Below are 13,274 nucleotides of genomic sequence, written 5' to 3'. Positions count from 1 at the left end.
TCTGCAGCGATACGTTATTACTAGAAAAATAGAGTGCAAAAGCACCAAAAGACAAAATCCTCTGAAGGGTATTTATTTTAATTTATTAAGTTGGGGAAAAAATTAACTGGAAATATGTATTAGGGACTAGCAAGGAATGCACTGAAGCACACAATGCAGCAAAAGGGTGGGTTTGTTTATGTGATTTTTCAAGAAAACAAAGCAGATAAACAATGAAATCATGAAAGTATATTATTAAGAGAAAAATACAGATGTAGAAAAGAAATAGAAGGACTTTATCTAGGCTAGTTCCTGAAGTTAAATATGTTCATTTACCCATTATCATATAAGACAAAGACATTCCTGATTTCGTTGCTTGCTCTGTTAAAATTAGTACAGATGTTCCAGCTTGGAATGGCATTTATATTTAAAGGGTCTGTCTTTGTCTTTACCAAAATGTTGCATGAAAGGTGTCGGATCACACTTCTACCAAACATGAAAAGCAATACCCCAAACAAGATGACTGCTTTGCGTCTGAGTTCTAATTCCCTGTACTTTGGTTGACAGGTTTTTCAGGTGTCTGAGCAGAGGTGAAGAGCCCATGTAGTTCATGGTGACTGCCAATAGGAAGAGGCTGTAAAGATCCCATTGAGGCTCCCGGTCTTAGATGCCTCTGTCATCCCACTCAGATGTGCTGTGAGGAGGTGGCTGCTTGAGCTTTCTTAGGATCACAGGATTGTAGGGTGATTTGTGTTAGTTGGGTCCTCAGGAGCCTTTAGTCCAACTCTGCTCAAAGCAGGGTGAGCAGTGAGGCTGGACCAGGATCCTGCTGCTGGAGGCATTCTTCAGGCAGCTCTAGGAAAGCAGTTCTTCATCATAACAAAGACATCAGTCCATGGGGAGCTGTGAATACCCGTGGGATCTAACAATTGCAACACTTCTCCACTTGTCTTTGAATTCACTCTTGTTATTGCTTTTTATTTACTTTTGATTTAGTTTCACTATTTAAAAGTTTTTTGCCTGCCATGCAAGCATCTACTGCCTTCCCTTTAACTGTATGTTATAGTAACTACAGCTCTTGGCCAAAAGAATCTGAAGGATCAAACCCGTTATTAAACCCGTTTATTTTCCTGAAAGGCCTTTATTCTGTAGAAGCTGCTTGAGGAAAAAATCTGAAACAATTTTTCTTGCAGGCACTCTCTCACTCTTGTTCACAAAAACTCTTGAAGGCAGAATACTTCCGTCTAAGTAGATGAGTGGGGGTAAAAGATGAAGTATTCTTCTCATTCTGAATTTGTTACGGCAAGAGAGTGTGTGCAGAAGGGGTGCACATAGCAGAGCTGTTGCCCTTGCTCCAAGCTGGCAAGCTCAAACCTGATCATCCTTTGGAAGAACCTACACAGAGCAGGTTGCAGGATGGCCGTCCAAGTTGAGCCTGGGATTAAATTCAAATTTTAAAAGATAGTCTATTTAAATAACAATGGTAAAGAAAATCAATGCAGAATTTCAACTTTCAGATTTTTTATTTGCTTTTATCCTATCCAATTTGCACTCCAAATTGGTTCTCCTGACATAGTTATTTCTTACAGCAAAATCTAATGTTATGCTGTGTATTTCACAGCTCTAATTCTTCAGAACTTGGCTAACCCCATGACTTGGAGGGCCTGCTGCCTTTCAGTAAAATCATGCTCTGTTTCTGAATGAGCAGGCAAACTCCAGAAGTCTGCCATACATCCTGGAGTCCTTCATTTACACCTAATGTTTCAGCTCAAAAAGACTTTTAGACACATTAAGCACAAGCTTAGTGTGAAATGGGTATATAACAGCCTTGTCAAACTGGGAAAAGGTCTTTTGCCTTCAGTATGGTTGAGGTTTCACCCTGAGAAAAAACCTGTACATAGGATATTGTAAATCACATTGCACCTTCTGTCAGTTCCCCTCTCATCTTGTGAAACGAATGTTTACAACTACTTCATTGGAGCTGATGGAATGCAGAAAGGCATTCCAGCTGGACTGAAAATCATACTGCCAAAGCAGGGGGAAAAGGGCTATCTGCTTTAAAAATCAGGACCCTAACTGCTCATATTCTGACCTAAGAATACCATTAGTTTAAGGTGAGAAAACAGCTTCAAAACACCGGGACAAAAGAAAGCATCTTCTGCTGATCTGCTTAATGTAGGATGAGTTGACCTTGAAGCTTTTAGAACAAGAAAATAAAATATAAGTCAATAATTCAGTCACTAAATTAGCAAAACAGCTGCACCATTCTGGCAATGTCATAGGTTACATCAGTAAAGTACTTTCACCTCTATCTCCCAGAAATCAGATGGTGATCTGTCTCATTATTGCAATGTTAAAGCTATAAAAGAAAGAGTGAAACCAATATTATGCCTTCATAGCTCAGTAAAAATGCCACAAAGGCTATTTTCTGTAATGAGTTATTATACATCATCCAGGCACGGTGGGCAAAACCCATGACTAATGGGGCTAAATCAAGCAAACTTTCGCTACAAGGACCCTACAGTGATATTCAAAATATAACTTTGGTGCCTGATGTGCAATTGAGGTGCATTGATCCACTAAAGTAACACAAAAAATCCTGCTTACCCTCTTAGCACCTATCTGTCCAATAGTCTGCACACCTGCAAGATGTGCCTACACATCAGCAGCATGCAAACAAGAGTGGAAGCACACATGAAGATATAGCATGTGTGGTAGGACAGCATGCCAAGCAAAGCTCTATCATCTGGAGGTGAGACAGAGTTAACTCACTGTAATGGCTCCTGTGGCCTTGCTGGTTCGTGTCAGACTGGATCATAGCACAAGTATGCCTCTGCCAGAGATTCACAGGTCATCTTTTCTCCAAACGCACATATTCCAGCAAAAATCTTTTTTTAGGTGCCTGCAGATCTCATACCTAACATGTTTAGAGACGGTCCTGTTGGTCAAAGAGTATAAGACCACTTTCATTCACTCACTGCTTTTTATTCTACAGATTAGAGCTTTGCTATAACTAATTGATGGATGCTGAAGTCATCTAGTATGTTTGGTTCTTGAAGATTTTCTGAAGTCAGGACTGGAGTTGTAAATTACTATGTTGCCATCCATAATGCAAGGACTGCAAACACTCCTCTAAAATGCCTTTTTGTTCATTAAAGGTGCTTCTCTAAATGCCATAAATAGTCAAACCCCAAAGTGCCAGTCAGAAGTAAGTGTGACCAGACTACATTAGTCACTGCAGTAAGCACATTACCAAGTGATGCCATGGTAATCAGGTGGTAGTATGGTACATTAGACTTGACATCATGGCCAGAAGAGGCTCACATGGTAATTGTAATCTAGCATGATGTTATGGCTGGGAATAATGTTGTTTACAAAATCTCCAGTGAAAGAGTTGTTTTCACAAAGTGTACTGAGATTCTGCTGTTAAATCATTAGAAAAGCATGACTGAGTTTTCATTTCATTTCATGTCCTCTCTCATTTACATCTGATTTTCTGAAGAAACTACAGTGGCATTATTTAGTATAGTTTGGTTTGGTTTTTTTTCCTAAAATTAGTGAACTGGATCCTTGTTTTGAAAAGATCTTTTTCCCAAAAAAGTTATTTTTATGGAATTCATTACTTTATTGAAAGTTTGTTTACTTCCAGTCATGACAGTTTCTCACAGCATAAAATCAGTGTCAGGATTTCTATTTAACCACCACTTTCCTATGTTGAATACTTTTATAGCCCTATGTTGAATACTTTTATAGCCTGTCTGATTAGTTTTATCGAAATGTAGGATAAAGATGAGATTTACCATACTCACACCTCCATCAATCACAAAGAATCATCTCGCTTGCAGATATTTTTCCCATATGATGTTTAATCATCCTAAAGGTTTTAAGTCAGATTTCTGATTAGGAATTCTCTTCCTATTAGTTATTTTTATTCACATAACTTAAAACTTAAATGGACCAGGTAAGAATTAACATATGAAATTACTAACTTTTGAAAAACCTTGGCCAGTGAAGGTTGCTTGCTGTCAGTAAACCAAGACACTGAAACTGCATCCCAAAAATGCTATGCTTATAAATGCATTTAATTCCAGTTAGTTGAGTCTTTATTAATTTTTCAGCTGTGAATATTAATGATCCATAGTATAACCTTAATTAAATGCTTTTTGTTTGATTTGATTTACTGTTTTAGCTCCAGAAGTGTTCCAGGCTTTTATGGATGGAGGTCCAGGATACTCGTACCCAGTAGACTGGTGGTCACTAGGAATTACAGCATATGAGTTACTGAGGGGTTGGGTAAGAATGATTGGGTTTGTTGTTATTTAACAGAAGTCTCAAGTTTACAGTGCCTCTGAATGCACTTTTCACGATAAAATTTGAGTGTACAAGGCTCGGGTCAGGAATGCTGTCCTGGTTCTATACTGGTTGAAAACATTCTTGGGAAAGTTTCACCTCACCCTCAAATACATTATGAAAGTTTGCCTCGGTTTGGCTAAGGAAAGGCCATGTTTAATGTTTAATGGTTCTCCACAGTGCTGAATTGCAAACAATGGTATTTTTTTCCAAACAAAAGTTGGGTTACTTCAGACACTATTATATCTTTGATTCTCTTGGCTAATACCATAAAAGATCTAATGTAATAGCTTAAGATGCTTGGCCCAACTATAGAAAATGCTTATCTGCCAGTACATTTGTTTCTTATCTAATCAATTATGTGAATAAGCTTAATGAAAAATCTCCCTGAGCATGGTCAAATATCACAGAAGATAATGGAAAATTCTTTTCTGTTTTGGTTCAAAGGATTGCTTAAATATTTAATATTCCCTATGGAAAACAGTTATTTCTATACTATTTCAGGACTATAACATAGCTAAAGTAGCAATTTGGGGGATGAAGGGGGGGAATTACTTTTAATTCCGGTTTTGTAAAGGGGATTTTACTGCTTTGCAGTACACTGTTTTAAAGGAAGAAATATTTTTTATCATATGACACTAACACAGTTCTGCAACCTTGTCCTGCCAAACAATCCATCCCACAAAGATCTCACAATTTCAAGTAAGATGACAGATAAAAGAAAATAGAAATAAAGAATTATTATTCGCACTTCTAGACAGAAAAATAAATTCCAGAGTGTCAGCATATTGTTACTTCACAAGCTACATTTTTCAAAGGTATGTCCACAGAAATGGCAAAAGCCATGCTCCTGATGTGAAGATCTCTCCCATGCAAAGGCTGTTTCTGCTCTCAGAGCACAAGAATATTAAAAACCTTTTTTGAAAAAAACAACAAAGCAATAATTATTAGCAATTTTTCTCTACCATCCTTCTCAAAAATTAGGGAGTTTTTAAGCTGACATTCTTCTCAGAATGGAGAAGTTAAGATCTGGCAGTGATAAACATAATTCATCCTCAACCCTAGTCACAGACAGTAGTACTAGTTGCACATAAAGTAAATTAAGAGAACATCCTGATGGTTGTTCTCACTCACCCTTTCGCCAGTGAGTGTCTCTAAGAAAGAAGCACAATGAATGATTTTGTAAGGAAAGCTGAATTCCCAAGACTAATCACAAAGGATCGCTTTAATGTGACAAATTCACTTTAACAAATGAAAAATTATATAGACTGAAATCCATTCGCCAAGATCCACACAGTCTTTTCTGAATAAGTCAATCTGGCTATAGACAAAGCAAAATTGAGACTAGATCAATTTTTTTTCTTTTTTTTTTAATAAAAACACTACCATCTGTACCTGTTCCAGTCAACCAAGCCAGCTGCTTGTTTCCTCTGGAAGAGCAGCTCTTGCCTACTGAGCAAGACAGAGGGTGGCCTGGCAGCCCACAGCTCTGTATGGACTAGGAAAAGGGGTATTTTTCCTGAATTGTATTTCTAAATTTTTCTAGTCTAGACAAGGCCTAAACTGACAAAAGTGATGACAAGAGAAGTAGCAGAGGGTTTAGGAAATGTGTTTAACCTGAGGCACGTTGCTGTGTGCAACAGGACTTTCTGCAGTTGGAGTGTGGTGCATCCTAGTGCATGGGGAGGGTGGGAGGTAAAGAAGGAAGGTGCATTGGAAGTGATAAGCATCACAAATTTCATTTTCCACCTCTGAGCTGTGCATAGTGTATGACACTGACAGCCTGCATTCAAGAGGCACTAAGTAAAAATGAGTTGCTTTTCATTGAGCTGAATTTTTGTTTTTATTTGCCTCTACTGCTGTAAGAGCCCTCAGGGGAAGCTCATGGTGTTCAAAGCATTCCAACCATTCTCATGCCTGGCTCCCTACTGCTGGGCAGCCAAAATAATGCAGTGCTGGAAATGGGGTTGCAGCTACAGGAGCAGGTTACATCCAGTACAGAGCTGTCTGGACCATTTTTTGGTTACCCATAGTAGTGCTAGCATTTCTCAGTAAGTTGTAGGTGCATTTTTCTCCTTACCCAGTTGCTAATAAAAGACTTAGCAAGAAAACCAAATTAAATTCATAAAGCTTTGCATCAAACATTGATCTTTTCGCCAAGTCCAAGAAATTAAACTCTCTAATGCAAACAGTGAGACATCAGTCTGTTCCTGAGCTATAGACAAATGCTAAAATACTGCAATAACTATATATCATACATTCAATAGAGACAAAGTGGAGGAATGAGGTAGTAGGTGGGACTCACAGACTCTGACTTTCACTGAAATGTGAACAGTTTACAACAAACTTTGGTAAAACGTCATGAAAAAAGCAAACCGGATTTTTTTTCTTTTTTCACAAAATAGAACAGAAGGGATACGACCTTCAAGTGGAGTGAATGGGTGAAAAGCACAGGAGACAAAGGTGTGAAGGACCTCAAAAGACCAAACTTATAATGGCCATTTATAGTTCAAATTAAATAATAACAATATTTAAAATCTCTTCAAAACTTAAAAAATCAAGACTGCAGAATGCTAATAATATTTAAAATAAAGTAAGCTTTAGGGATTTTTCTGTGAGGAAAAAGGTATGGCCAGAAACATCCTTGACACAAAAACTTTCCATGAGTAATAATTCCTTATGGTTGCTATTTTTAGAGTTAATCGCCATTTTCAACAATTGCTGTGCATTGTGGCTCAATGATCCTGTTGGTATCAAGTCTAAGTCAGCAGTAGGTTGCTTCTAGATGACAGAGAGAATGTTAACATTTCACTTTTAGTAACTATTTTATGGAAACATTACCACAGGTAGGGAAAAGCACGACAGACAATTTCCAATGAAATTTTGAACATGATTCAAGAAAATCGTGTATTTAGAGCAGACCTTTAGGTTCTGTTGAATTCATGTGGATCTGATAAATGACAACAGGCAAACTGAATGTGAATATAAACAAAAAAATGTAAGCAATCCTTGAATTTATTTTTAGAACATACCAGTGCCTTGGAAAGGACTTGGCTTTATACATATGTTCAAAGTTAAATATGTGCATGAGTCTTCCCAAAATAAGAATATGTCCTGGATCTTTATGAAGAATGGCTCCAATTCCTTAAAGATTAGATAACTAACACCTAGAAATATTCCTAAATTATAATCTTCTATAAGTACATACTAACATAAATCAATGGATGACTCAGTTCTTAGTCAAGGTAATGAGCATCTGCCCTTTGCTGTTGAGGATATTGGATTAGAATGTAACTCTATGTTGTTTATGAATTATCATGCATCAATTTGCACACTGCTGCTATGATGGCATTTAGTTGCAGATCTCATGTCATATATTTATCACCTGCTGGGTACAACCTAATTCACAAACAATCCACTGTCTGTCCTTGTTTACAAAAATACATCAAGTATAATTATAATAACTTGCTTTACAAATATAGGTATGTGCATAGAAAATAACAAGAATATAAATTTATATGTAGTATTTTTATTTCCAAATGCTGTATTTAATAAAAAATAAATCACAGAAACTTCACGAACAAAGCACAGCAAAACCCAGGGCTTTTTTTCACCTATAGAAGAATTTAGGCACTGCAAACACATTACATGTAATGAGTTAATTTTGGATTTTAAAAAAGGGGCAAAGGAGAAGGATTGGGATTTGGAGTCTTCTTTTTTACTGTGGTTCTTACACAGACTTTTGTAAGCATTTTCTAGTTTCTCTATATACTACTCAGTAAAAAATAGTAAATAATTCACATTTCACATAGAATACCCCAGGAATGAAATTATTCATCCACCTCATTTGAACAGGTACTTTCTTTTATGAGAGAAAACTTTGCAGAGGAAATGCACCTATGAGTAATTACATTCATTATGACCAAAGAAAAACATGCACACAAAGAAGGATTAGCCTCAAAATTGTTATAAGATGTTTTTGTGGGTTTGATATTTCAAACTTAGTGCTAAGCTCAGGAAAATGTGAACTGTCTATGCTCTTTTATCCATTCTCATTGACTTGATATTGATTTAACTTTATCCCAGAGGCCCTATGAAATTCATTCAGCCACCCCCATTGATGAGATACTCAACATGTTCAAGATAGAAAGAGTTCACTACTCATCTGCATGGTGCAAGGGCATGATAGCTCTGCTGAAAAAGGTAAGAAAGCACAAACACGTTCTTTCCTCTCTTCTCTTCCAGAAGCCCCTCCAACAGTGCAAAGGCATCAGGCAAGCACTCACATTAGGCAATCAAAATTTCAAGGATAAGAGAGCAGGGCTTATTTCTAGGCTGTTCTGAATGTGATTGGTGCAGTATTTTCTCTTCAGAAACTGCATTATTCTTAGGCTTAGACTCAACCTTTTCATGGCTTCAAAGAAATAAAAATTTAATTTTTTTTTATTTTAAAACTGATTCACTAATGATAGCAAAATGTTGGGGACCAATAATTCCCTGTGCCTTCTGTGCCCTGGCCCCATTCCCCCCAGCCATGGTTGTACAAGTGGAAGAGGGAAGGAAGGACCACTCTGCCCTCTGAATTTCTGCTGCAGTTTCCAGACAGGGAGATTCAAAATTAAAATGACTGTATCTCTTGCTGTCCCATGTTGCTATAGTTGCAACAACAAAAGTTGATCTACTTTGCTGTAAATGTCACTAAGCTACAAGACAGAGCTCTTTCTGAATGCATCATGACCCCAGAAATCATTTTCTTCCTAAAATCCCAGGGTTTTATTTGTTTTAATTGTCTGGCCACATTGCAAGGATCATCTGTCTCTTTTAAGTATTTCAGATCATCAGTGTTGATACTTGAACAGGAAACATTGGCGAATGTGTGAATAGACTAATAGAAGATCAATGTCTTTTGCAGCAATGAACAATTTAGTTTTGGTAGATAGTGAGAGGGATAATTTTAATTGCTGCCAGGATGGTCAGTGTAGCTATATCTTCCAATAAATTAAAGACAAAATACAAATTGTTGGGTGGCATTGAACTGTGATGTTCCATTTTGCTTGGACTCTTATGCATCTGTAAACAGACTTTTGTTGCTAATACATTTACAAACTTCATGCCTGCAACAGCCATCTGTTGGCAATTAAATCATACTCATATCCTATGAGTTATTACTTTTATTTTTTTTAATTGGAATTTCTAGGATCTGTTAGAAGATTCCCTAGCCATTTTCTTACTCAAAAATGCGTATCATACAATACATGGCATCCAGTCCCTTAGAAAATGCTTTGTGCTTGATCACAGCTCCTCACTAAGGACCCAGAGTGCCGCCTTTCAAGCCTTGCAGACATCCAAAACTCTCCATACCTAGCTGATGTCAACTGGGATGCTGTTCTAGAGAAAACTGTGACCCCAGGCTTTGTTCCTAATGTAAGTCGATATTCCAGGTGAACAGTGTTTGCAAATTTCAACTTTAATTATCATTGCCATTTTACTTGTTTATGCTTGTATTTATTGCTCTTCAGTGATTTATTTTGGATTCTACTTTCACTTACTCAGTCACAGCTAAGGGAAAATTTGACCCATTTCAATAGATCACACCAAAAACTAATTAACCTTGGTCTGCTTTTTGTTCCCTTTCAAATAAAAAAGACTTTTTCCAGACTTTGCATTTCAGCTGTTAGAGTAAATGACTGTCAGGGTTAACTCTGAGACAAAGAATACCAAGAAGACTGTTGTGACTGTGAAAGTTAGGCATTTGGATAACACTTGGAAAACTTTTTAACATCCCAGTATGCTGTTACTTTTTCACTTAAAAATACTGTTCCAAAAGGCTGACCTATTTCCTTTGTGACAGTTTCTTACAATAAAACACTCAGATTCTGTGAGGGAAGCTGGCAGTTTCTTTTTCACTGTGGTTCCACTTTGTTCCTGTTTTCTGGGTATTTCCATTTTGATCATTTGCAAATTAAGTGAATTTGAGGGCCATGAATAAAAAGCAATGACTGTGGTGTTAACGTGCTTCTCCACTTTGTTCAGTCATATTACACTATAATTCTTCTCCAAACAATGCATTTGTAGCACACCAAGGTTTTTTTTCTGTTCTTTTTTTTATGCGACTGTAAGTAAAGATAAGGAAGGGGGAATAGCTAGATGCTGTCTTCATCCAGGTAAACATTAAAGCTCATGCTAAACATGATGGGGACATGATTCAGCCATTCAGAAGATGAGGGCAAGAGGGCATTGCCTAATGGAGCAAAGATAGCCAAGTGGGTTGCCAAGGCAGTGCTGGCAGCGTTTACTGTGCTTCTTAGTACCAGAGCCTTCCCTAGAAGCAGCATCCTGCAGGAGAAGGAAGCTGTGGGTGGGCAAGCAGGGCCCCCTGCTTGTGTAAGGAAAGCTGAATTCCCAAGACTAATCAAGAAAGATCACTTTAATGTGACGAATTCACTTTAATAAATAAAAATTATATAGACTGAAATCTATTTGCCAAGATCCACACAGTCTTTCCTGAATAAGTCAATCTGGCTATAGACAAAGCAAAATTGAGACGAAATCAATTTTTTTCTTTTTTTTTTAATAAAAACATTACCATCTGTACCTGTTCCAGTCAACCAACCCTCAGGGAACTGGGGTAAAGACCAGGAATACAGCAGGTAACTAGCACAATGGGTGAAGAGTAAGGCAGGCCCCTCTTATAGGTACTCCGGAAAAATGTTCACCAGTAGGGAAATTCCTTCCTTTCACTTTATAGCTCAATGCTTTTGCAAGCTAATGCAGTGAACACCATTCTCTTGGTGGTGTGGATCTACAAGATGAATGGGGACTGCCTTTTTTCTTTCCCTTTTTTCAAGTTAGAGCTGCTCTCTGAGATATCAGAGATGTGGACTGCCTCCTCCTCTGGCGAAACTCAACAAGTTATTTGGACCTCCTACTCCTACCTAAAAGTTTAATTCACAGCTGTCAGTATGTGGAATACTTCACAACACTATATTTTAAAAGAGGGATCCAATTCCACATACCCAAAGGTACAAAATACATGGTGATCCAAGGGAGTCCCAGACTCTACAGAGCCCAGTCATGCGTAGGCACACATCTTAGGAGTTAAAGTCGAGAGAGAGGACTTAAACTTGCTTCAGCAAAACTGGCTACTGAAACCTCCCTATGGCCAGTCTGTTCTCTGCTCCTGTTGCTGCTGCAGTGTTTTCCTTTCCCTAGACATCTCCTCACTCTTTTCCTTGCTGCCATTCAAGCATTAATTTGTAGGATCACATCCTCCACCTTAACTCTGGTCCTAAGACTCAAGGCAGCTTTGGTCCAGGAGTGTACAGCAAACTAGCGTGATGTGTGCCACCCTGCTCAGCCTGACTCCTGAGCAGTGAGGTGCAGCAGCTGGGCTGCAGTAACAGTACCTTATAGAGGGACTGCAAATTTCCACATCCAGCTGGCTTACGCCCAGCCTGCCCAACACTGAGTCACGAGAAACGCGTGATGGATGGTCTGCACCTGGCCACAGACCCCACCTCCTTACTTCTCAGTTCTTATGTGGCTTATTCCTTCTTTACACCCAGATTTAGGTTGTTTTGAGAGTATCTTATTCCTGAGGGAGTATAGATAAGTTTTCCGATTTCTTAACCATAGTGAAAAAAGTGAATTTAAATGTAATTTCAGAAGCAATTGTGCGTCCCATGTGTGTGGTGCTCCTCTATTAACACAGTGACCTGTCTCTGTGGCTGATGCTGACAATGGTCCATGATGGAGACTGAGAAAAGAGGAAATCCTCTTCAAATACTTTCAACTGTCTACCATTAGACATGTGTCTGAAGACAGCTATTCTTTTCACATTTAGATTCACCTTATTTATGTTTTGGCAGGGATCTATAAAACTGACAGAAAATCTGTAATATTTGAGGTGAAATAATATTCTAAACTTAAAAAGAAATAGGAGTAAAATGTCACATTTATCTATCCAGGTTAATCTGAAAGTCCCATTACAAGCTCTACCAGACACTTCTGTGCAGTCTGATATTGCTTGTTCCACCTGGTCAGTCAGGTGTGTCGGGGAAAATAGTGAGGTAAGAATCAAAGTGTCTTTTCTAGCACAACATTGCTTTTCATCACAAACTTTACTGTTTCATGAGATCAAGTTTGGCCACGCATTTTCCAGGAACTTTTTCTCTGTTGCGCTAGCCAAACTTTCATTTGTTAATTGAGGCCGCTCAACAAAATATTTCTTGGCTTTCAGGCTTTGGTGAGAAGCTGAATTGGGGCCAACATGTGCTGTGATCTGGGAAGAGTTTTGAAACTAGCAAGTTTTATAAATTTTGACAACTTGCCCTTAGTGTCAGGAGCTTGTCTGCCTCCTGCAGACAAGAGGGCACACGGGAGGCCTGTGGGAGCAGTATCACATAATTTAATTTCTCCCTGTGTAGTTTGATTCCATAAACATATCTCTTACTTGACTAATATATGTGTTTCTTTATGGTTTAGTTAGTTTCTTCAATTCAGCCTGAAATCATAAATTGTTAGTAGTTTATTTAAATATAATTTTGTTTATTTTTAAAGCTTCAGGATTAAAGTGATGTACTTTTTAAGTGCTAAAAAAATCTTAAAATCATACGTGCTCAGGAAAGGAACCGATATTGATGAAACCTAAATAATTATTTATTCATTTATTGCTAAATATAAATAAGCCATAAACCTCCGTTAATAAAAACAAAGTACATTTTACTAAAGACAGCTGGATAATATGCAGGCAAAGGCATCAGATATGTCAGTATTATACTTTGAGTACACAGAATTTGCTAGAAATAAAAATGAAGGAGTGATTTCTTAATTAAATGTTTCATTGTAGCACACCACAAGTTATACAAGTAGTTTCTGATGTGATTTTACTTCTTAGTGTCTTTGGTTACTAAAAATATCTGTCATTTATAGATGACTTATTTTAG

The 13,274-nt window shown here is 37.7% G+C and overlaps 1 protein-coding gene across 1 annotated transcript in view; it reads left to right on the top strand.

The window, feature by feature from the left end:
• The window catches only part of STK32B (serine/threonine kinase 32B), a 167,457-nt gene that overhangs the window by 127,858 nt on the left and 26,325 nt on the right, over positions 1 to 13,274 (top strand). The window contains exons 7-9 of the mRNA XM_027686608.1: positions 4,169 to 4,272; positions 8,416 to 8,532; positions 9,628 to 9,753. Coding sequence (XP_027542409.1) covers positions 4,169 to 4,272; positions 8,416 to 8,532; positions 9,628 to 9,753 — 347 coding nt within the window. The remainder of the gene's footprint in view (positions 1 to 4,168; positions 4,273 to 8,415; positions 8,533 to 9,627; positions 9,754 to 13,274) is intronic.

This window comes from Neopelma chrysocephalum, unplaced genomic scaffold (assembly GCF_003984885.1).
Source record: "Neopelma chrysocephalum unplaced genomic scaffold, ASM398488v2 Primary Assembly neopelma1_71, whole genome shotgun sequence".
Classification (NCBI taxonomy): domain Eukaryota; kingdom Metazoa; phylum Chordata; class Aves; order Passeriformes; family Pipridae; genus Neopelma; species Neopelma chrysocephalum.
The sequence above is the reverse complement of the archived record's forward strand: the minus strand, read 5'-3'. Positions and strand labels throughout refer to the sequence as shown.